This window comes from Limanda limanda, chromosome 9 (assembly GCF_963576545.1).
Source record: "Limanda limanda chromosome 9, fLimLim1.1, whole genome shotgun sequence".
NCBI lineage: Eukaryota > Metazoa > Chordata > Actinopteri > Pleuronectiformes > Pleuronectidae > Limanda > Limanda limanda.
Window position 1 is genome coordinate 21,560,873 of NC_083644.1, and position 23,973 is coordinate 21,584,845.

At 42.5% G+C, this 23,973-nt stretch overlaps 2 protein-coding genes across 2 annotated transcripts; one reads left to right on the top strand and one right to left on the bottom strand.

The window, feature by feature from the left end:
- Positions 1-503: 503 nt before the first annotated feature.
- On the bottom strand, positions 504-11,113 carry tmem59l (transmembrane protein 59-like). The gene is made up of 8 exons (XM_061078836.1): positions 10,943-11,113; positions 9,721-9,826; positions 8,627-8,721; positions 8,291-8,443; positions 2,698-2,803; positions 2,493-2,607; positions 1,516-1,633; positions 504-662 (listed from the first exon to the last, which is right to left on the bottom strand). The coding sequence occupies exons 1-8, from the start codon at positions 11,111-11,113 to the stop codon at positions 504-506; spliced, it is 1,023 nt and encodes a 340-aa protein (XP_060934819.1).
- A 3,237-nt stretch (positions 11,114-14,350) lies between these two features.
- Positions 14,351-22,792, top strand: crlf1b (cytokine receptor-like factor 1b). Its single transcript, XM_061078907.1, has 8 exons — positions 14,351-14,408; positions 16,431-16,709; positions 17,413-17,542; positions 17,762-17,934; positions 19,603-19,760; positions 20,032-20,203; positions 22,064-22,245; positions 22,688-22,792. Exons 1-8 carry the CDS (start codon positions 14,351-14,353, stop codon positions 22,790-22,792), a joined length of 1,257 nt encoding a protein of 418 aa, XP_060934890.1.
- Positions 22,793-23,973: the final 1,181 nt, after the last annotated feature.

The following is a 23,973-nucleotide window of genomic DNA, read 5'->3' on the forward strand; positions in this document are numbered from 1 at the left end:
CCCGGAGTGCTCACCTGTAATTTATCCCCCTTTCCTCTCACTCACTTCCTACTAATTTTCTTTGCTCTCCGTAATCCATTAATTCACATAAACTCCCTGTGAGAATGAGGAAAAATTGAATCTAAAATTAATCTTTGTGTTTGTCTTCTCTCGTTCACACCAGACATGAAAACATTTGAGATGAAGCTCTCAGCTGTAATCTGTCCTCTCTACTCGAGCACTGTCTTATCAATAAGCAATAAGCAGGCAGGATCATTTGAGGATTGGACATATTTTGACTGTACAAGCAAATGAAATGACAGGCGTAGCGAAGTGAAAAATGAACGTCTGATCAACACAAGCTAGATGTTTCAGTAAGATAAATTCAAAAGACAGTCGGTAGGGTGCCATGCTGTTAGAAATATGTTTTAAAAAATCTGCTGATGGGCCACAGACTTTTAGACATGGTTACCCTGGGGGGTTGGGGGGGGGGGGGGTGGAGAGAGCTCTCCCATTGCTCCTTTCTAAACACAAGTTTTGTTGAGGTCAACTTTCACCGGCAGCGGCCCCGCCTCCTGGCTCTCATCCGACTGTTTCACGGTGACAGCGATCACGGGAGTCAGGTGGTACGGGTTGACTTTGTGGGCATTGTCCAGAAACTCCTTGTCTCCGTTGATGCTCAGCTGGAGAGACACGAAAAGACAGAACGCGTGAGGACAGTGAGGAATCCTGCAGTGCTTTACCGCACCACGTCTGGACTTATGAGCTCACTGAGATTTAGCTGCGTGAAAGATTTACAGAGTCAGCTTTAAGCCTTTACATGGTTTCGTAAAGTGACAGTCCTTGGAGTGATTTTATGAAGATGCTCTGATAACCCAGTGTCTTTGAAGAGATTACAAAGGACTGATGGGAGCAGGCCTCACGGAGGGGGCTCAGTGATTTGTCATGGATCCGTGTGAACTGCTGCTGCCGCTGCTTTTTGCTGCATAAACCAAAAAAAGGTCTAGAATGCTGCAAAAGACAGTCGCCGACTCCAGTGAGGTGCAGCAGAGCTCCCAGACGTGCAGGTTTTTTTAAGCAGCAGCCTATAGAACAACATTTACACTGGGTAACCACAGTAAATGCAGGCTGCATAACTATGGTTTGCCAATGCACGTCAGTCGAATTAGAGACTGCAGAAGAAAAACACCTTTGACTGACTGTAAAAAGATTTAATCAACTGAGGGGGAAATTTCATAACACATGAATGAGAGCTGCTGGTGAGAATCAGACACCTCGGCTAAAATAAGAAATTAAAACATCCCAAAGCATGAGAGCACACACACACACACACATACTTAAACAGTAACATTAATTCACGGTTCACAGCATGTTCATACCTGATCCGAAGAAATTTGCATTTGAAACATTGAGCTCATTAAGTCTCTGCTTCTGGCTTGTGTGCATGTGTGTTCATCTGTGTGTGTGTGTGTGTGTGTGTGTGTGTGTGTGTGTGTGTGTGTGTGTGTGTGTGTGTGTGTGTGTGTGTGTGTGTACCTGCGTCTTGATGTGCTGCTCTGGTGCGGTGACGAGGCTGGCACAGCTGAGCCATAACATGACCATGATGGACAGGAAGAGACAGGCCGCTAAAATCCACCGAGGAAGACCCGAACGTCTGGAGAACCGAGGTGTGGGATTACAGGAGGGGGAGAGGGTTTAGGATGGAGAAGAAGGAGGGGAGGAAGGATAGAAAATCAGCACGCATCAAGTACGAGCCTTAAGGTAAATAAATGCATTAAAACCACATATTTATACATTTTCAGCCATTCAAGCATAGAATTATAGTCACTTTTAGTAACATTAAACAAGTAAACTTGTTTTTTTAACATCCTGGACCTAATTTTTTCTACAGTCCAGTTTAATCAGCTTTTATACACACGAAACACCATTGAATTCCATCTTGATGAATATAATGTCTATTTTTACATTTATCAGTCACACATGAGATGAATGAAGTCTCAAATAGTTAATTTTCATACCAAACAGCCTTAAAGGAACGAAATCTAGAATATTTGATGTGGAAAACGCTAGTTCTGTCATTTATCGCTCATTCTCTGTAAAGAAAGTTTAATTGTACAACAAGTAAATTCAAAGTGCTTGACCTACAATATAAAAAGCATCAAAACAAAGTGCAAGTGCACCAACAGACAATGAAACAGCATTTGGATGGAAATTATATTGTTAATTAGGACAAAAACAAGAAACACAATGGTAAGAGTGATACTGCAGTGTAACAAACTGATCAGAACTGAGTGTCAGCAGATCTGCAGTTCTCTGGGTGTTTGCTCCAGATATGTGGAGCACACAGAGACAATGCTCCATCTCCATGTTTAGTTTAGAAAGCAGACCTGTCCCAGACATCTGAGGGATCCCGATGGTTTGTAACGTAGCAGCAGATCACTATTTGCATTCTAACTATTGTAAAGCAGCAACAACAAAAACCCAAAGCAGGGGAACCTCCAGCTGCAGCTCACCTTGACATGCAGCCGAGGAAGTCGTGCTCAGCTGTGGGGTCGTCTGTGTGCTGGACAGGGTGCTTCCCTTTACCTCCTGCTTTGGATGTTCCCTTCTCTCCGTGTCCCCTCACGCCTGCAACACCACACGTTGAGAAACAGAGATTTCAGTTGACCCGACCTACACAAGCTCCTATATAAACTCTTATAACTGTGATGTTCTCACCATGAGGTCTCTGGGTGTGAGAGTGGACCTGAGGCCAGGGTTTGTCCGCCACGTTGGATCGAGGAGCCTGCAGCTCGGGCAGAGAGTACTCCATCTCCGGCTGGCTCTGAGGAGGAAAACACACTCAGCCGTCATGGCAGCAAATTCACCACCGTGATTCACCAGCAGAACTGACAGGAAGGAGTCAGAGGAGCTGCCACTAAATATAGTTGGAGCCGAGAAGTGAAAGAAAGAAGGAAAACGAGAAGCAGCAACAGGAGATGAGTCAAATACAAGAAATGTCCGGAGATTTAAACTTTAAAAGAGTTTGACATTTTGTGTGTGTTCGTTTTCTCACTGAGAGGTTGATGAGAAGATTGAACAAAGCCGTTCTGTCTGTGCATTAACAATAGAGCCAGAGGCTGAGGCTGTTAGCCTAGCTTAGCATAAAGAGGAAGGTGGATTTTAATATTGTCCATCCCCTTTAGACAAAGCCAGGCCAGCTGTTTCCCCCTGCTTTCAGATGTTATGCTAAGCTTTTACTCATAGAAGGGCATGAAAATAGGGATTTATAAGTATATTGAAATACATTTATCTATGTCCCGTATCATATTGTGAACACTAGCAAATCCTAATTGTTTTTTCATCCAATTTGGAGCCTCTAATATGATGTAAATAATTATCTAATGATGAAATGTGTCCAATATGTCCGGGTGTTTCTCACAATATGTTTCTCACCCACACAAAACTGTCCTTCTGAAACAATGATTTAAAGCAACTGCTAGACACACACACACACACACACACACACACACACACACACACTCGCTGAGCTTGCTGTCAGTGTTTGCACTGTTGTTTCATTATGTGCACAGTGTTTCTGGTTCCCCTGGAGAACTCATTAAAAGAGGATTTGGTTCCCCACTGCTGACCCTCCCTCCAACACAAAAGCAGCTGTAGTTGGATGTAACCATATTATTGCTGGCCTCAGCAAACACACACACACACACACACACACACACACACACACACACACTTGATCCCACTGGATGCCGTGTCGACCTCCCAGTGTTTATTGATGTGGACATTTAACCTGATCAATGAACTTTTTGCTGTGTCATACATTATAATGTGAGATCAGCAAAATTCAGTTTATTGGTTCTCATTTCTTAATCTATCAAATGATTGATCTGTTTTCTACTAAGTGATTCGAATCACTTCTCCAGAGGAACAGAACACTGAGGCACGTTTTTGACGCTGCCTGACACAGTTTTCTTCCTGAAACTCTTGAAATCCTCCAAACGTTTGTTGTTGAGGTTATTTCAGAGCCAAGTTTGTTACACCTCGCGATCAATGCTTTCTGACAAAGTGCATCGAAACCAGATGTGTTTTTTTATTAGTGTAAAGTCTGGGGAGGGGCGAGCAGAGATGTGAGACGGATAATTCTCATTGGCTGCAGACGGCAGAGATCTAACCATCAGAATGAGTGGAGCCTGATCTGCATCTGTCATGCATTATGAGAGGGAGGGCAAAAGGTGCTCTTGTTAACAGAGAGAGAAAGAGAGAAAGAGAAAAGAAAGAAAGAATGGAGAGAGAGAGAGCGAATGAAAGAGGGGTTTGAGAGTTCAGACACATGACAGCCATAAAGAGACTGAGGGTTTCAGGCAGAGGAGAGGTGATTACAGTTAGACAGAAAAATCCTTCGCGTATTTGGTTTGATCTTAGAACAAGGTATTTTGCAGCAAATCATCCAGTGTGTGTGTTCTATAGATTAAAAGAAAAAAAATTTCTAATCTGTCATTATATCATTATTACATTATTATTATATTAAAAACAGTTGAGACGTAATGATTGGTAGCTAGACTGACTTGGGATTGGTCAGGCGGGTGTATCGGTAGGGACCCAATTATACAATATAGTTACTTACACTGTACACTGTGTAGTTTAGTAAGTTAAATTCTTCATCCCTGTTTTACATTTTCAACTTTTCAAACTACTTTAACTGTTTTTTCAATACAAATTCAAGCGAGCAATTCAGATAAGTTTCAGCAGAAACTGAATTCTCCAATTTAAATATGTTAAATGCTTCTCATATAAACACTGTATGTAAAGTTCATACTTAAGTCGCTTCAGAAAGTTGTGTGTGGGTGAGTAAACAAAGCTGGGAACATACAGTGACTTCTGTTTCAGGGTAGCATCATAAGTCAAAGTCACGCTTCCTTCAAACACTGTTATCTCACTGGTTCTCTCTGTTCCTTTCAGGAGGGTTTTTTGAAATGCATTCAGGGAGAATGACTAATGTAATCGTCAAGATGAAATGGGGTCTCTCTCTCTCTCCCTCTCTCCCTCTATCTCACTCTCTCTCTCTCTCTCGCTCTGTACTCATCCTTACAACATGTCCAATTTGTTCTGCAGGCCAGCTTGCTAACACAAGAAGGAGGAAATCTTGAATCGACTCAGTTTTGTCCCAAACAGCCTCTGAGTGCTGGCAGTGAGGCTGTTTGGTCAGTGAAGGATTTGTTATAATCACAAGCAGGCGGTGAGAGGGAATAACAGCGGTAGAGGACAGTGCTTTACCAGTAGCTCTGTTTTTCTTTGACGGGGTGTAACCACATTCAGGGACACTCTTATGATTCACACTCACTGTGCATTCACATGCTCCAGAAGGTCTGATTTCGGTGTGTTTATGTGATTTCACACAACATCTTGACACCTCGCCGCCCCAACTTTAACATTATAACAAGGACCAATGAAATAAAATCGCTGTGAAAGCCATACAAATAACTGAATCATTTATCATAAAAACGACTGTATGTAGGTCTGATGTTCGGCGGTTGTGAGGGATAGACATGCAGTTTGAAACGAGTGTAACATTTAACAAATATACATTAAAAGCTTCTATTTAGAGCTGACTTTCCGAGTTGTAGTTCCACCTTTAGGTGGCGTTCAGGGCAAGTGAGGAACTTTCCAATTATTCCGACACTTGAATGTACAATACTTACTGCCACTGTTACTGGTACCTTCCTGACTGGTTTTGATGATACTCGCTGCTGCACACTACACTCATGACCACAGAGACGGATGTATATAGACAGTCAGCTTATTATGGATATCCACATAATTTGTATTGCAGGCACCGTCAACCTGTTTATCCGTCTCTGCTGCTCCTCAACTAAGCTGAACTTTTTCTGCTGTTTCAACCCTCGCAGAGACAATCTGTCAAGTCGGTGGCGGTTTGCCAGCTGCCCACTAAACACAGGCCTGATAGTCTTTTCACAGCCCCGTGGAGCCTGGCTTCCGCTCGCTGCTACAGCCGGCACGTCACGGCCGTGAAGAGCAAACATTTATCACCCAGGTCCGACGGAAAGGTTGGCACTTTCATGTTCTGTGGCTTCTGCCTTTGGTGGAACCTCACAGGCCAGAACGCACACGTTTCTTACATGTATTAGTGAATTTGAGCTTATATAAGAGTCTCTGTTACACAGAAGCCCTTTTGTTTGGGTGAGGGTGCTTAAAATACTATAATTTTCCATTGAACCCTCTAATTATGCAGCTAAAGATGCCATCAAAGTCCCATTATCCGAATGGGAAAACCCCTGAAAGAGGCGCAAGTTTCTGACAAGTGTTTGAAATCCAGAGGACAGGGCTGGATACTGTGGTGGTTAGAGAGACCAAATCCTATTATAGCTATAATATATAGGTGGCTACTGCATTGACTTTGGCACTGCGTTTTTAAGTTTGACAGGCAATAACTCTCCAAGTTCATACCCCAGCCCACGAATCAACATTAAAATTCTCTGCATCCAGATGTTTATTTCGACTCACACACTCAATCACAACTCTAAACATGCCCGATTTTTATCATCAATATCCATAGATGACCCTCTGAAAAATCAATGCCCTCACTTGCAAATTTAATGGATTCTTCTTCCTGACAGTATCCTTCCACCAGGTTTTTCGTGATAACCCTTCCAGTAGTTTTTTGCATAACTCTGATAACTTAACAGACAAACCAATAAATGCAGATGAAATCATAACCTTGTTGGCTTTGTGATTAAGACATCCTGCTAACCAACCAACAACCAAACAGCACTTCAACTGCAGGTGAACAGCATCCACACACGGGTCCGTCACGCCACCCTCAGAAACAACTTTATTGTTTAGCACCGTCCGCTCTCTGTTAAATCTTGCAGTGACTTTCTGTCCTGAGGCAAGTTCAACACAGCTTGCCCTGCTGCTTATCAAATATGCATGGTGCTGAGGGCGGTGACATAATTTAAAAGGACATTTATAAACAATTAAAGTGCTGGGAAGAAGAAAGAAATTTAGCAGGACTCTAAATCCAACCACCTTTTCCCTCCCTCGCCCCTGCTGCTTTCCCCTTGCTCACTCGACCGTCACAGATGTACGGCCACAGAAATGGACTGTGAGATGTGTTGGCAGCGGACCAGGCTCCACGGCATCGTACAGCACAGGATATATTTCACACTCCTAACAGGAAGCGAAGGTCAGCTCAACCAATTACCTATCAAGGTCCACTTGCTTGCTTTTAACCTCCAATCGAAAACATATGACGTGAGACAGCTTTGTAGAGAATCTATTTTATGATTATGTGCCATCATGTCTCAGTGGAGTATTTATACTGTAGGAGGACGTTTCAGCGATGGAGTCTCTGTGCACTTATACACTCAGCGGGATCGGACTGTGTGTCGGTGCAGATGTTCAATAGGATGAGAGGGAAACTCTGCAGTGCAGCAGCTTAGATAAACAGGTCTCTGTGTGGGTTTGCCACTCCATATGTTTTTCACATCTGCAGAGGAGATTGTTTTCACTCCTGTCGTTTGTTTGTGAGCAAGATTTCGAAACAAAACTACTTGACGGATCACCAAGACATTTGGAGGAAGGATGCAGTATGGGTCAGGAGCCTATACAAATTCGATGGAGATCCAGGAATTTTTAACACTCTCTTTAACATTGTGAGCTAGGGAGTTTTTTTAAATTTATTATCAATCGTTTTTATTTTCAATGATTTTCCAAAGAATAATTAATGGATTTTGATGGAGAAAAAAACATATTTAGGGAAATTATATCTATAAGTGTGCAATTTGCTCTACTGATGCCATTCTAGTTATTATCATTAATGCAACACAATACAAGGAAAGCAGAGAAGTACTTTAATTTATACCATTTAATCTGACTTCTTCTGTGTCTCTTCTTTGTCCAATGAAAATGTTAAGGATGAACTTAAGATTCGACCAAAGCAAAAAGAGGACCGACTTTGATTTCTCTTAATATCTTCAAGTTGGCTTTGTTGCTATGTTTCAGCCATAGGAAGCATTTCCACTAAATAAATAGCTTTGGACTATGAATTATTGTTTTGAACAAGCTGCTGCTGCTGCTACTACTGCTAGGAACTTATTTTTGCTTAAAACCCAATCAGGTTATATGAATATGAATATATCAACAGTGCAGCAAAACCTTTTGCAGAAAATAACTTAATTTATCTTTGAATGTTTCACTATGACACATTAGAGATAAATACTTTTTTGGAAAAAAAAAGAAGTCCCAGCTTAAAATACAAAGCCCGTCTGTCCAGGACAAAGTCTATACTGACCTGGAAAACAACCACCTTGCCATCGTCAGCCTGCAGGTAGAAGGTCCAGGTGGAGGAGATGAAGCTCTGAGCAGAGCTGACGATCTCGTTGCACCAACTGGACACGGCCTCCATCACGGAGGGGGGCTTCGGGCGGAGAGTCATGGCCCTCAGCTGCAGAGAGAAGAGAGAGCAGGACACTCTGTTCAGAGGGAAAGTATTTTCTTTATGTGTATCACCTTCAGATAGTGTGCACACTTGTATCCTTAGTAGTGATATAAGCACTCAAACTACTTAGATCTTTTAGCTGCAGTTAGTTTGTGTGTGCTTCCCTGACTGCAGAGCGGCCTCCCTCACCTTCCTCCTCTTGATCTCAGGTTCAGAGGGCTGGCTGGCACAGCCGGTGCTGCAGGCCTCCTGCTCCAGGAGCTTAATGTATGCCTCCTGGCACGCTGCGGACATGAAAAAGACGAGGCATGATGGTAGGAAAGTTGGAGAAGAGGAGGAGTGAGCAATACAGTCAGTTGGGCAGGAGACAAGAGGAAATGCAGGTACGAGCTGTTTATCCGAGAGGAAAGATAAAGATGCACATGAGACGCATGTGTTATGCTGATATTGAAACAGGGGGCAGCTGTCTGGGTGGCAAATCACACCATTGATTTCCAATATGGCAGCTCAAACAGGGTGAACAGCCTCAAAGAGCTGAGAAAATATCCACTGGGGCTCCAGCAAAAGAGCTGCTGTGTCCAACATTTTGATGTTGAACACATGCACCAGTAATGGTCTACTCTACATCACAAATGTAGCTTTTATGTCCTTTTGCCTTAAAAACCTGGAAGCTGGAATTTTTTTTAAAAGATACAATCTTCACAGTATTATAAGACGTCATCCGAGTTAGACCCTTATTGGAATAAGAAGTTTCCAAGTTGCACATATGATCAAGGTTAAAATTCATGACTGACTTTTAAAGTCAATTATGCAGCACAGTGCTGGAACCAACTTCCTGATGGTCTTAGATTGAAAACCTTTGTGTGTTAAATTGCCTTTAACTAAACTAGGTCTTACACCATTGTATTTTCTATTTTCACATTATTATTTTACCCACTTCTATCCAATTTATTTGTTTTATTTTTATCTTTCAGCATTTGTTAAAATTTGTATACAGATGTGTCCTTTTTATTTCCTTTATCTCTTTCGTTTTACTCTTTAAAATCAATTGTATTGCTTTTCCTTTTTTTACTCTAGGTTGTTTTTAATGTCCCTGTACAGCACTTTGAATCCACCTCTGTATATGAAATGTGTTTTATTAATAAAACTGCCTTGCTTTTTAAATTTTACAAGGATTCCAACCTGTCACTCATTTTGACACCACTTATACAGACCAAGGCCTCAGCTGATAGCCCCAGCCTCATCCCAGCAGCTCGGCACCCAGGGTGGACAGACTGACTCACCTCCCTGACACTCCTCCCTGCTGGTGTTGAAGCCGGCGTTGCCGTTGACGAACTGGCAGATGGAGTAGAGGCGACAGCCACGGTAACAGGCGTTCATTATGGAGTCCTGTAGCAGCCAGAAAGAGGGGTGCACAAATTAGAAAATGTCTCCTGCACTCTGGGATAAACTCCAGATAACCTTGATGGGGTTGGATGACAGAGATGGGCCGTGGCGTCACTTAATGACACAGAGCAGCTGCTTTATTGCAGCCTGTCACAAACTGTTGATCAGAAGCTTTCAGTCACTGTTGAGGAAACCCAGTGATGAGCAGACACTTGTATAAAACAGGGGACATGAGGTGGTGAGCGTTATAATGACTTCAAAGTGGAGAAAAAGCGCCCCCTGGTGACCTCTCAGAGAACAGGAGAGACAAAGAGAAGCCCTGACCGTGAAGGCTTTATTACAGCCTTGTCTGTCATCATCCTCACTGCGTTTCTCCTGTTTGCTCACAGACAGCAGAGATGTGTGTTTATCCTCAAACCACCAGGCAGCACCTTATATTTAGAAGGTGACTGTACAATCTACATGTTCCCAGTATGGATGACCCTGAACTGGTGGTGCACAGCAGCCAGGTGCAGCTCTGCTCCTTCTGCCCTGCAGGATGTGTTGAACCGCACCTGAAGACATAGTGATGGAGGAGGATGAGGAGGAGGATGAAGAGGTGGTAGGAGAACAAAACATGCACATCACTGCAAATCAAAGCGTTGGACATAGAAATGCTGAGAGTGATGTCTGATCTGCCGCCCTGCTCCGGGTGCAGTGTGGCCTGGTGTGACCAGGAGGCTGCGGTGCACACTGTCAATAACACGGATCCACTGATCCCCCCCAACACCACCCCACCCCCCCCTGCATCACGTCTGGCCTGCTTCATCTTGTAATTGCGGTTTTATGTTGCTGGCGCAGTTTGATGCAGGCGCCTCTCGCTATGCGCTCGGATGCAGATCACTTCTTGGACGAGTCTCTGAGCTGCAGAAAGAAAAGATGCTGCATCCATCTTTCCTCGGCCCTGATCGGGAGCTGGAGCATCCCGGAGGCTGCATTAAAAAAAAAAGCCCAGAGACAGCGTGTGGTACCTGCCACTGCGCACACAAATAAACGCATCATGTCTCCAGTAAAGAAGCGGATTTTACGCGTTATCGGATCACCACGCTGTCCCTGCAGAGACGCACGGGAATAACTTACTTTTCCGGGGCTTCTGTTTTTGATGGTGAGCAGGCATTGCTTTTTGCAGTAGCTGATGTCGCCCAGCTGGTTGTCGAACAGATCCGAGGACGCCGCCTCCGCCGCCACGGCCGCGAGGAGCACCGAGAGCAGCGCCGAGAAGCCGCACATCCTGCAGCCGAGCCGGAGCATCCGAGAGCCGGGAGAGAGGTGCAGGAGGAGCCGGTGAGAGTCGCTGCTGGTGCGGAGGAGGATGCTGCTGCTGCTGCTGCCTCAGCCCTGGTCCTGGTCCTGTCTGCTCCGCTGCTCGCATCTGCTCATGGCGTCACTCGCATCATCACCATCGTGCACGCGCACCCCTCACACCCGCGGGCGCGCACGCACACAAACCTGCAGTGCATAAAGTGGCAGCGATGGCATTCATAAAAAGGCTGCAGATGAATTGGGGAGAAGATGGAGACACAGAGCAAATGATCAGTTTGTCCAAACATTAATAGATGATCCATAATCGATGTGACAGAGATCAGGTGATGAAGATCCTGCTGCAACACCAGTGAGCCACAACACCAGCAGGGTTTATCAGCTGAGGACAAAGAACCAACAACTGTAAACAAAATATCTTTTACTTTGGTCTGCAATAAAGAAAGTTATTGTCAGTGTCTTGTGGTTGATGTCCAAACTCTACTTAGAAAGGTGCAAAACATTAACTAAATGTTGATATTACAGGTGTATTATCCATAGATTCTATATACCAATAGGAAACAGAATGGCGCTCAGTACTGTCCATCAAGGCCCAACAGTCCCCTTGTGAAAACACATTTAAAATCACTAAATGAAGATTTTTATTTGGACCTGCACCAAATTACACATACTTATAAATATCAGTCCTGGATATGCCTGATTTTCATGATCCATGAATTATTCTATAAAAAATTAACATATGTTGAAAAACGCTACTATCTCGCAATGTAAGAGGAAGTGGAAAAAACTCCTAAATCAAAATTAAAGTTTCAAAAAATATTCTTTATGTAGAAAGGCAACATATCAATTCATTACAAGGACAAAGGGAAGAAATGAGCTTCACTCCTATTTTGATTTCAAAGCCGTTTAAAAAAATCAGTGACATGATCTTTTGGTGCTTGACAATCTGGAAGGCGTAGAGGAGAAACTTGAAGAGCTCAATGACAAGAAGTAAAGACTAGAACCCTGGGGATGAAAGGAAGGCAGTACACATAGGATGAGACAATACACATGTTCCCAAGAACACCATTCTCAATTGAAAAATCTGAACACTTATAACAAATACAACTTACAGATATTCAAAAACAAATGCTGCAGTAACAAAATTATAGGATAGATACACTAGATTGCAATGAAGGATCTTAAATTTAAAAGAATGTTTAAAAATTAAAAACTAGGGCTGCCGTAATATTATTCCAAATTTTACCCCTCCATTTCAAATGGGGAGAGCTTTCTATTAGATCTATAATGACCAGTTCGAATTCGAAATATACAGTTTAGATACACATCAGACCATCAGTCTGAAGTTGTTTGTCTCCTGATCCAGCAGGGGGCGATCACTGTCAGCTTGACCTAAAGCATGCCCTCTTGACCTATCAGTAAAGTGAGCCAGTAAGTTGACATTGTTTCACTATGAAAATGGAGGAAGGTAGCAAGTAAAGCCGTCCTGAGCAGACAATATTGACACCAGATGCTGATTGTTTGGATATATTTGAGCAATTGTGCGTCATGTTTAATTCTTCAAAACTACTTTTTGAAAAACTCACAGCCTTATTGAGAACTGCTGTTAGTTTTCTTCCGTACAGCAGATAAGTTCTTCAGTCTGTACGCAACCAGCACATCTGTTAGTCTCTGCGTCAGCTTCAGCATCAGCTGTGCGTCACTCTTGTTTTCTATTTGGAAAGTATCCGGAATAATAACATAAAAAACATAACTCACACTTTAAGTTGGAGGGGAACTTACTGTATGAGGTGTGAGACCATGGGTGAGACATACCAGGAAAGTGAGTAGTGCATTAGCAAGGTTGCTGTGATGAGTACAAATAATACCCAACACACCTACACTTTCTTCATGTAAATCAACAATAGAACAAATTTTGGACATGGAGAAATTAATCTTAGTCTAGAACATGCAATAAATAGGTAAATAGGTAAACACATCCCACCTTGTGTGATCTGAGAAGCAGACATCTCAAAGTTAGAGTCAAGTGAAATCCTCCTGTGGACAGATGTGCAGCTGACTTTAAAGCCAGATGTGCTCCTGCCAGGTGAGATGGTTTTGAATCAAGTGCTTCTTGTTCAGAGGCAGTTGCCAGACTACTTTTAGCGAATTACTGCCACCTATTGGACTGGAGTGTGGCTCAGAGGAGGGTAAGGGCAGGCAAACAATAGAAGACAAAAAATAATTAAATACTCTCCATTTTATCCGTCTCCTTCATAAAGTTAGGATTTTATTTTAGATTTACTGACTGATATGTCTCAGACAGAGTAACATTTGTCACTTTTCGTAATTCTGTCTTGTCTCCCACTGATGTCTTGTCTTGTCTCACCAAATAAAATCACATTTCAGCAAATAAAATGGAAAAGAATACAGGGCCGTGACCAGCCAGCAGGGGCAACTATCTTGTCGATGAATTTCAGATCATAACATTGAGCATAAAATAAAAAACCAAAGTATATCAGTAGCTTACAATTTATACATGAAATTCAGTTATTGTTTTCCATTTTGATGTGCCACCCAAACAACTTCAGTGGCCTCATCTGGCCAACCCTATTAAACATGTCTTGAGGCACCACAGGGGGGGGTCACCAGCTCACCTGAAGCAGCCTAAATGACTGAACAATGTAAAAGAACAGAGTTTGTGAAGTTGTGTTTTCTTTTGTGTTGACCACATAACATAGATCATTACATTTTAAAGGTGAAGACATTCGTTTTAGGTTAGGTTGAGGTTTAATTTGGGTTAAAGTTTGGGCAAGTGGCACATATGGTTAAAGTTAGAGTAAGTCAATCAGTGTGTGTGTGTGTGTGTGTGTGTGTGTGTGTGTGTGTGTGTGTGTGTGTGTGTGTGTGTGTGTCTGTGTGTGTGTGTGTGTGTGTGTGTGTGTGTGTGTGTGCTTGGGAGGGGACACACTGAGGAGCACTTACAAACAAGGGAGGGGTGGTACAGCAGCAGTGGAGCCGCTCTGGAGTTTAAAAGGAAGTAAAAACCTTGTGTTTCCCTCTGTCTGTCTGTCGGTGTGTGTCTGTGTGTGTGCAGTCACTTTGGTCTGTGACTGAGTTTCACTAAGGAGTCACATGTGATCTGAGAACAGCAGCAGGAGCGAGACACCGCACAGACCCTCCTCCTGAACTCTACCTCTCTGTCTCCTTCCTGTGGAAAGTCGAGAAGGAAAAACAGCAGAGAGAAACATGCTCTCCTTCATCTTTCTGCTCCTCCTCGTTCCACATGTGTGGTTCTCCTCGACACGTAAGTAGCAAACTTTCACAGACAGACGGTAAGTTACTTGGCTGTCTCCTCAGACTGCAGGAGAATGGAGGAGGAGGTGGAATCTGCCTCAAGATTAGATCTGTGTTTCCCAGTGTGAGCAGTGTTCTGGAGGCTCTGAACTTTCCGAACGAGTTCATGCTTTAAATCAGTTGTTTAGCTTCATTAAAATCAGTTTAATTGATGATTCATTTCCTCCTCCCCAGGTGGACACACACCACCCATAACAACTGTAATATCTATCAGCTGCACACTGAATCTAAAATAACAAACATCTGCTTGTTTATTTAGTCAATTTTCAGACCACTGCTTTATGAGAAGTAGGTTAAATGGATAATCCTATTTTGCAGTATTTAAAACTGTGTGTTGCAACACTAGTGAGTTACATCTTGTATCATCAATCCATTGTGAAACACTTTGATAAAAATCACCAGATATAAATAAATATAAATATACCTGTACAAAATAATATATCTAGCAAAGTTTTAAAATGGTTAAAAGGTGTTTGGCTTTTTGAGGAAAACATTATTGTTATAGTAAACTTTTAATTTGATTGCATAGTCTGTAATCAACTAATGCTTCAGTGTCAACAAAAATGATGAAAAATCATCAAATCATCCAGTAATTGTTAAATTTTCCACTGATATAAATGTGGATGCAGTGGCAGCGCTTTAATATGAGAGTAATCATTAAATGTGACCGTGCGTCTAATGGAGAATTAGAGTGAGAGCGGAAAAAATCCGACGCGGTGTTGGAATTAACGGAGATAAACATTGTTCCTCAGCTCTGTTGCATGAAGGAGATCAATCTACCAAGACATCAGCATGCAGAGATTCACCATCATGAGGCCGAGCAAGTCGTCCACATGCAACTTCTTCAAAAAACATGTCAAACACATGTATGCTTGTTAGAATTCTTGAGTTTATTTCATACGAGTGATTATGTCAGTCTTCGCTCTTCTTGTAGTTTTTATCACTTTTCTTCCCATTCAGTGCGTAGTGGCACATGTGTTTGAAATCTTGTCCGCAGGCCACCAGCCGCGTGGTTAATAACACACTAAGCCTCATATCTCTGTGTAGAAGGAGCCTGGTAGTAACATTCAAACACACACACACACTGAGGGTTACTCATCGACATCAATCATAAAGGTAAACTCTGAGTATAAGAGGGGTCGCAGTATGGAAAAGCATTCAAGGTTTTTACTGACAAACCAGGGTGACCTTTCTGAGGCTCCATAAATCCACTTCATCACAGGGTCATAAACATGTACTGAGCTCACAGTGTTTACTGGTGGAAGGAGAGAAATTTATAATTGAACTTCAAGCTTCACTGGAAATGTGTCCAGCTCTTAAATCAAACTGTGCAAACATGATGTTATTCAGGAGACTAATGAATGGAAGCTACAGGATGAAGAGCAGATAAGATGTAAATTTGATTGAATGTCTGGAAGTAAATAGAAATGGATTGGACATTTTTGTTAATAGAAGAATAGAAATGATGTATATTCAAAATGATTTATAATTTTTAATTTGTTGTATTAGAATGTTTGTAAATTTATATTTATTGCATTTTGGTCACACACACAATGCAGTGGTAACCACAGGATGCAAAGAGATTAAACATGTTTACAAGAACAACAAATACAAATAAACACACAATTAATCCAATTGGTGCTAAAATAAACAGCTGATAGATCCGGTCAGGCGTTTACAGCAAATTACATAAATATCAAAACAATTTTGATAAATATAATTTAAGAAATGTATTAAGCTAAAAGTGCTAAATGTAGAAGCTTTAGCTTTTCTTTGCTGAATATAATTTTGAATCGAATATCTTTTACTGTTAAACTAGAAAATTGAAGGCATCATGTTAAGACCTGCACTTGATGATCGTGTATGTGTGTGTGTGTGTGTGTGTGTGTGTGTGTGTGTGTTTGTGTGTGTGTGTGTGTGTGTGTTTGTGTGTTTGTGTGTGTGTGTGTGTGCGTGCGTGTCCATCTCCCAGATATAGCAGTGATCTCCCCTCAGGATCCAGTCCTGCCTATTGGCTCTAACCTGACAGCCGCATGCACACTGAGCCCTGAGCTTGGCCTCCACTCGAGCACATTGTACTGGACACTTAACGGGAAGCGTCTGCCCATCAGCTCCTACAGCGTGGTGTCCTCCGACACACTGAGCGTCACCCTCCACAACCTGAATGGCTCCCAGCAGAAGTCTGGAGACAACCTGGTGTGTCATGGAGCAGATGGCCATGTCCTGAGCGGCTCTTGTCTCTATGTGGGCAGTAAGTGGAGCACAGAGCTGTATCGTGATGAGGAGGCTGTGTTAGTGTGATTACATCTCATGGTAAAGACTGAAAGGGTTTTTAGAAACTATGTTTATCAAACTAAATGAAATACCGTGAAGTCCAAGGGTAAGAAAACTGAGCATCAAACAAACTGCTGTCAATCTACTGAAGTGGAGAAACTATTTGTAAATTTTGGTTGAATCAATATGTAAACCTATCAACATATTATTATCCCACCAGTGCAGATTTGCTGATCACTTCTTCAAAATTAAAAATATAAAATGATTTTAACATATGGAAGTTATAGAAATGAAAGATTAAAAGGTGAAGGACGTTATGCCTTAGGAAACTATATTTATACATCAAATTAAATTCATCTCTCTACATCTAATCATCTCTAGTTTGTTCTGTATAAAGGATTTTTTTTTTTTGATGTGTCTATAATAATTAAAAAACCTGTTGCATAACTAATCTGCTTTTATAATGCATTAGCTAAACGGAGTGAATGCTTCGATGGCTAAGAAATGAATCAAATGCTCTTTTCTCTCAATTTGTCTTTACATTTCAGAAACGAGGTCATAAACATTTAAAATTAAATTCTAACATATTTGACTTTTTTATTTGATTTCGATATGTCAGCAGTAGTTGGGTTCTGCCCCGAAAATGAAGCTTTTCATTGCTCTTCTTCTCTTTGCCCCAGCGTCTCCAGAGCAACCGGTCAATTTAACGTGCTGGTCCCGCAACGCCAAGGACCTGAGCTGCAGGTGGAGCCCGGGGGGGCGGGGCGAGTCCCACATCCGAACCAGATACACCCTCAAGTACAAACTGAGGTGAGCGTCCCAAACCTGTGATCGTCTGGTCCCACAGCACCCAGGTAGACGAGCAGCAAATAAACGTGTGACACATAGTTCATCATCTGTATCACGTGCTCCACTCAGAGGCCGCGGTGTGTTGTTCTCCTTGTGTACGAAGAGTTAAAAATAGACGCTGCCCTTTCAGAGACAAATGACAACAACACCAGGGCTAAAATAAACTCTGCCTCTGTCCAGGTGGTACAGCAGAGAGAAGGAGTGTGAGAATTACAACTCAGGGAAACAGCGTCACTCCTGCTACATCCCCCGCAACCTCGCCCTCTTCACGCCCTACGAGATCTGGGTGGAGGCGACCAATCAGCTGGGCTCCGCCACCTCTGACGTCACCACCCTGGACATCCTGGATGTAGGTGAGTCTGAACACTGTGCATTCCAACTCCTGGAGGTTAATCAACACTGTTTTTTCCTGTCCTTCCTTTTCCTTACCTCTCTTGTCGTCGTCGTCCTCTCCTTTTTCCATTTCCTTTCCTTTCCGTCCTCTCCTCTCCTCTCGTCTACCTGTCCTTTCCTACACTCTCTTCCCCGCTCCTTTCCTTTTGTTCCCTTTGCTCTCTTGTCATCTCCCCTCCTTTTTCCTGTTCCTATTGCTTTCCTCTCCTTACCTGTCTTGTCTTTTCCTGGGCCTCTCCTCTCTTGTCCCCTTCTGTCCTTTATCCTATTCCTTTCCTTCCTTGTCCTATCCTTTAATTTCCTCTCCTTTCTTTTTCTTCCTGGTCATCTCCTCTCCCCTCCCCTCCACTCATTTCCTTATCTCCTCTCCATCTCCTCCTGAATATGGCTCACACACTTCTTCGGCTGGAGAGGATTTATTTGTATGGTTCTCTCCCTTCGGCCCGATGCTGTAACAACATTAGAGCTTCAGGCTGCAGCTCTCTGAGATAAACTGTTTTGTTTTTGAAAAGTTAAAAACCCAGCGGTTGCCTCAGCTGGCTTCACAGGCTCCTCAGTGGCAAATGTAGTTAGTGATGTACGAGTCGTAGCAGCCATTCCTTACCATTGCTGCGGCTCTAAACAGGCCTCAAGCGAGCGCCACGTTCTGAACTCAGCGTTTATCGTCCGTGACTGAGCATCCTCTCCCCACTATCCATCGTCCCTGCACACAGTGGAACAGATAACTGGGAGACTGAGAGTGGGCTAAGGCAGGGGGAGCGATGCCGTGTGCATGATGCATTGAACCGCCTCAACAGAAACAATAAGCTGTTAGCATCACACGCTAGCTGTGAAGGATGTCTGAAGCCAAAGGTTATAGCAGGAAACACTTTTACAAGATAATCAGTTCCTTCATTTTATCTTTATACCTATGTCCCAACTTCAAAGCACGTGTAGTAGGTGAAATGTTTTATAATACCGAGCCCAGGAAGGACAAAGTGACCTGAACCAAAGGAGAGAAGAGGAGCCACCAAAATGTATCTGTTAAGTTTTAAAATATGCTCATGTTCAGCTGAGAGGACCAGCGTGCAGGCGCCGGAGCTCAGGGTGATGAATCGAATGAGAAACAGGCTCACAGTCAGTGGTAGGCAATCAGTGCAAAAACATCAGGTCAATTCCTAAATGAAATCTGAACCAAAAATATGAGGAACAACAGACAAACTGGCCAAGACAAAGAGACACACAGAGACTGTATACACGCAGTCAGAAATCCAAAAGACCAAACAAAAGTTGTTACCGAGTTTATAACAAACACAAAATGTCTGTCATGAGTTCAAAAACGGAGCCGAACGGATTATTCCCCTGCACAAGGTTTGAGAAAGATACTAAACAGGGAAATCATGGGTCTTCGTTTGATCATGTAGGAAAACCCACCTAATGATCCTTTCTGTATTTTATAATGGTCAAAATGTAAGAACCAGAGGCAAAGATATTATGGTCTGGATAACACTGACTATCCTCTTTATGTTTTATTTAAGATGATACGTGTCTACACTACGACTTCCTCTGCATGTCACTTCCTTCACTCTACATACTGTACATCGGCTCTCATCCCAGTCACACTGTGTCAATTGTCCTTGTCTGTCCAGTGACCACAGACCCCCCGTCCAGCGTGCAGGTGAGTCGGGTGGGCGACCTCGAAGATCAGCTGACAGTTCGCTGGTCCAGCCCCCCCGATCTCAGGGACATCCTGTTTCAGGCCAAGTATCAGATCCGCTACAGACTGGAGGACAGCACTGAATGGAAGGTGGTCTGAACTCTGAGACACTGAAACACACACACACAAACACACACACACACACACACACACACTTGCATCATAAGACAAATCCTTGACTGCCGCAGATAAAACCACTTTCATCCACACTACAGTTGTTAATTTGATAATTAAAAAGCGATTATAAGGATTAGAATTTAACTAAACAAAAGAAAAGATGCAGAAAATATCTAACCTGGTGTATTTTGATTCAGTGTTGTTATCTCTCTCATCCTCTTTGCCGTGTTGTGCCCTCTCTCAGGTGGTGGATGATGTTGGTAACCAGACATCATGTCGGCTGGCGGGCCTCCAGCCGGGAACCGTGTATTTTGTCCAGGTGAGGTGCAACCCAGTGGGCATCTATGGCTCCAAGAAAGCTGGCATCTGGAGCGACTGGAGTCACCAGACTGCTGCCTCCACTCCCTCTCCCAGTGGTAAGTCCTTTACCGATAAAAAATAAATAAAAATCTAGATCACATTCAACCTTTCCAAGTAAAATCCCATATTCAGGATTTGGATCTTTGATTGAAAATGGAAAATGTGAACTACATCAGAAATTGTAATACAAAACTGTGTGAACAAACAGTGTTTTTACTTCGGGGAGCCCAGACACATTTACCTTAAGTAGAATCAAAGTCTTTCCTTTCCTCGGTTGCCTCACGGCTTAAGTGGCTTTTAAATGTTTCCCAAATGTCCGCGATGCTCACAAATCTTGACAATTCTCTCCATCCTAATAATCAACCTTTCATTGCCAATTAAACTCAGACAAACAAAGTTCTTATCCCCGATCCAACATCCTGAACAAGCAGATCTAAACCGCATGTGACCCAAGACAAACCAAACATCAACGGGCTTGGTACCTTGATAGAGATCTGCAGCAGAGGATGAGAGAGAACTGCAAAGAGCCAGGGGGACATTTGATAGATTATTGTTGTTGGCTTCAAAGATTGATCAAGTTAAAAAGCTGGTTGTCTGTTGGAGGCACACACAGTGCCTATAAAGCTTGAGTGGAAACAGGTTTGTGAGCAGGCGGAGCACATAATGAGTTACATAGGTTATGTGGTATTTACTCTCCAGAGGGAGGAAGTTGTTATCGGGCTCTGTTGTTTGCCATAAAGAAGTGATCGTGACAGACTTTCAGTAGCCGGCCTCCACAGAAACCAGAGTATGGTACATCACCTTCGCACGTTAGGATTTTAAACTGAGAAACATGTCTGCCAGGTAAAAAAACTTATCACCTTGTTTCATATTGTTCTGGGAAATTAAACAACATGAATCCTCATAAATGTTCTCTTGAACACATTCCCTGAAACACGTTTGAGAAAATATGGCCGCCATGACCTTGACCTTTGACCTTTGGCTACCAAAATCGAATCAGTTCATCCTTGAGCCCAATTAAATGTTTTTACCAACTTTTAAGAAATTCTTTCAAGGTGTTCGTCTTCTCATGATGGACAAACCGACGACCCAAAAACATTATGGCCCCCTGAGGCTGTGTCCAAACTGCTAATGCTAAGATGCTGCTTACATGATGTCTACTTTTTCCCATATCCCACATCTATAATATACTAATTATACAAAGCATTATTCATTTTGTCAAACTTTCTCATACGAGCACATGACATACTACAGACAAATCTGCTTTTAAACGGCAATTATCTTAGCGTTGCGTGTTAACATGCTAACATATGCAAATTAGCACTAACCACAAAATACAGGTGAGGCTGATAGGGGAAATCTGTAAATGTGGCACTGGATGAGAAGACAGGAGATTAGAATCTATCCTCTGGGGAACATAAATATGTGAACAAAATGTAATGAAGATATTAAGTTTGGGCCAAAGTGATTGATGAACAAATGGAACAATATTAATATCACTGTAGCCACGCTGTAAGCATAGCAAAATCTAACCAAGCTAATTCACTCAGGACGGCCTCCCAGAGAAGACAAAAACTAAAAAATAACAATATGACAATTTAAAGATAGACAAAATATATTTTCTTACAATTAAAATTATCTTAACTGACAGGTAAGTACAAACATTAATGGGTTTTCATTATTTAAAATTAAATTCATAATAATTGAAATAATGCAGAAAAAGATCAAACACATCAGTCACATCCATTGTGATGCTTCACACATGCCGAACATAATCCATACCCCACCTTCTGCTAACACTTGTCCTGACTTTAACCTTGATGCTGGTCTCTCTCTCATCCTCCCACCTCTCCTTCACCTCTACCCTCCCCCTCCTCTCCATCCTCCCTTCCTCCCTCCTTCCTTACTGCTCCCAGAGCGCCTGCAGAGCGGCTCTTGTGAGTCCAAGCCCAGTGAGCAGAACTCCACCCTGCGGAGGGAACTCAAGCAGTTCTTCGGCTGGGTCCGCAAGCACGCATACGGCTGCAGTGGCATGTCAATCAAACTGTATGATCAGTGGAGGGTGTGGCTGCAGAAATCCCACAAAACGCGCAACCAGGTAGGTAAGAAGAATCTGTCTTTTCGCTATTTCAGCTCTCACACACACTCAGACACACACTCACACACTCACACACTCACACACACACACGCACGGCTGCCCTGATGTCCTCCACTGAATTTCTGACCCGGCCCTTTGTCATGCCATGTGGTCCACATTGTTAACAAAGCAGAACTGGTTTCTCTGTAATAGGCTCTGTGGAGTTTCATTCTGTGCTTTATGATCAGGTAAAATGTGCGGTTTTAACTTTACTGGCCCTGAAGTGGGAGCATAAAAGTGGATTTGCTCCCAGTCGTGTTCTCTGATTTTACTACATATTCTAACGACGTAGACTTCTGATCTCCAGCTGATGCCCACAACAAAGACCCACAAGCATGCAAATGTAATTAAACGGCCCACTGTGATGTGTCCCGTTTGTGTTTTGTTCCCTCTTGGCACGAAGGACCTCCTTTCACAACCCAATGGCACGCAGAGCCGCGGCATCTCCGTGTGCACGTCAGAGACTTTGTGGAGAGTTCAGCCACATCCTCTGCTGCTCAGTCCTTGAACTCCCAGAAACCCTCACTCTACCTGACTCAATTAGCTCAGCAGTCTTTATTGTTTTTTTTTTTTTTTTTTGTGCCGTCGCCTGAATAATGTCTCTGTTCTCAAACTGTGACAGGTTCCCATTGATTACCTTGAGAGAAAGGTAGCAGGGGACTGGGAATGATGCACAGAGAATAAGAAAAGAGATGATGCAAACAGAGGCGAGGGAGGAGAAAGTGGAAGCCAGACAGAGCAATTATCCTGATGATTATAAATTATACGCTTTTCCCATTGAATCATCTCAACATGAACTTGTCTGCTTTTGTCTTCTCAGGCTCTACACGAGGATAATTCATAGCAGCGCTGCTCAGCACGACCGGTGTTTGATTCAATAACAGCCTGAAGGAACACTGACAGATAACTGGCCTCTGGCGTCCCGGCTGAGGGAGAGGTCCACCCCCCCGGCTCAGGGAGGCTGCAGTGTTTGGTCATCAACTTTTGAGTTTAAAGGGCCCGGGTGGAAGATAAATGAAGAGAGACAATGCAGCCTTTTTGGACCATTTCCGCCAGACAGATCTCTCTTTGCACATCAAACACCAACATGTAGGCTCTCAGTAACTGCACTTTTATTCTATGTATGTAAAAATAAGGACTTCTTATTGCCTTAATGTTAGATAAGCGAGAGTTAGATGATACTTTGAAGTCAAATGGTAACACAGCATTACTCCAGCATGTGAAAAATGTATTTCAGTGAGAGTAACATAAGAAAATGTGGAAAAACTGCGACATGAGTTTCCAGGTCAAAAAATGTTCAGTATTTTTTTTATAAAGGCTAAGAAACACAAACTCCTTTCAAAATCAAATCAAACAAATCGGAATTTTCTAAATTTCCATCATTTGGCTGTTAGGAAAGTGTATCAGTATCTCTGATGTATTAATCTTCTATTAGCAAACAGCTCAATGAGAAAAAAAGAGAGCCATAAAGTGAGTAATCAAACACTTTATTTTTACTATCAGTGTAATTCAATTTTGTACTGTAAACTGTACATATTGTATCTGAACAGACATTTTGATACTATATATATTTTATAAATGTATATTTAAACAATGGATTTTTTAAGTTATATACTGTGTATGACATGTCTTTAAATGAACAGCAGAGAATGGAAAATGTCTTGTCAAGTGTTTTTATTATTTAAAAAA

Coding starts and splice junctions, on each gene's coding strand:
- tmem59l (XM_061078836.1), bottom strand. CDS start 11,113: ATGCTCCGGCTCGGCTGCAGGATGTGCGGCTTCTCGGCGCTGCTCTCG. Junction 9,827..10,942: donor AAAACAGAAGCCCCGGAAAA/GTAAGTTATTCC, acceptor TGGCTGCTACAG/GACTCCATAATGAACGCCTG. Junction 2,608..2,697: donor TCACACCCAGAGACCTCATG/GTGAGAACATCA, acceptor GTGGTGTTGCAG/GCGTGAGGGGACACGGAGAG.
- crlf1b (XM_061078907.1), top strand. CDS start 14,351: ATGCTCTCCTTCATCTTTCTGCTCCTCCTCGTTCCACATGTGTGGTTC. Junction 16,710..17,412: donor CTCTTGTCTCTATGTGGGCA/GTAAGTGGAGCA, acceptor TCTTTGCCCCAG/CGTCTCCAGAGCAACCGGTC. Junction 19,761..20,031: donor AGGACAGCACTGAATGGAAG/GTGGTCTGAACT, acceptor GCCCTCTCTCAG/GTGGTGGATGATGTTGGTAA.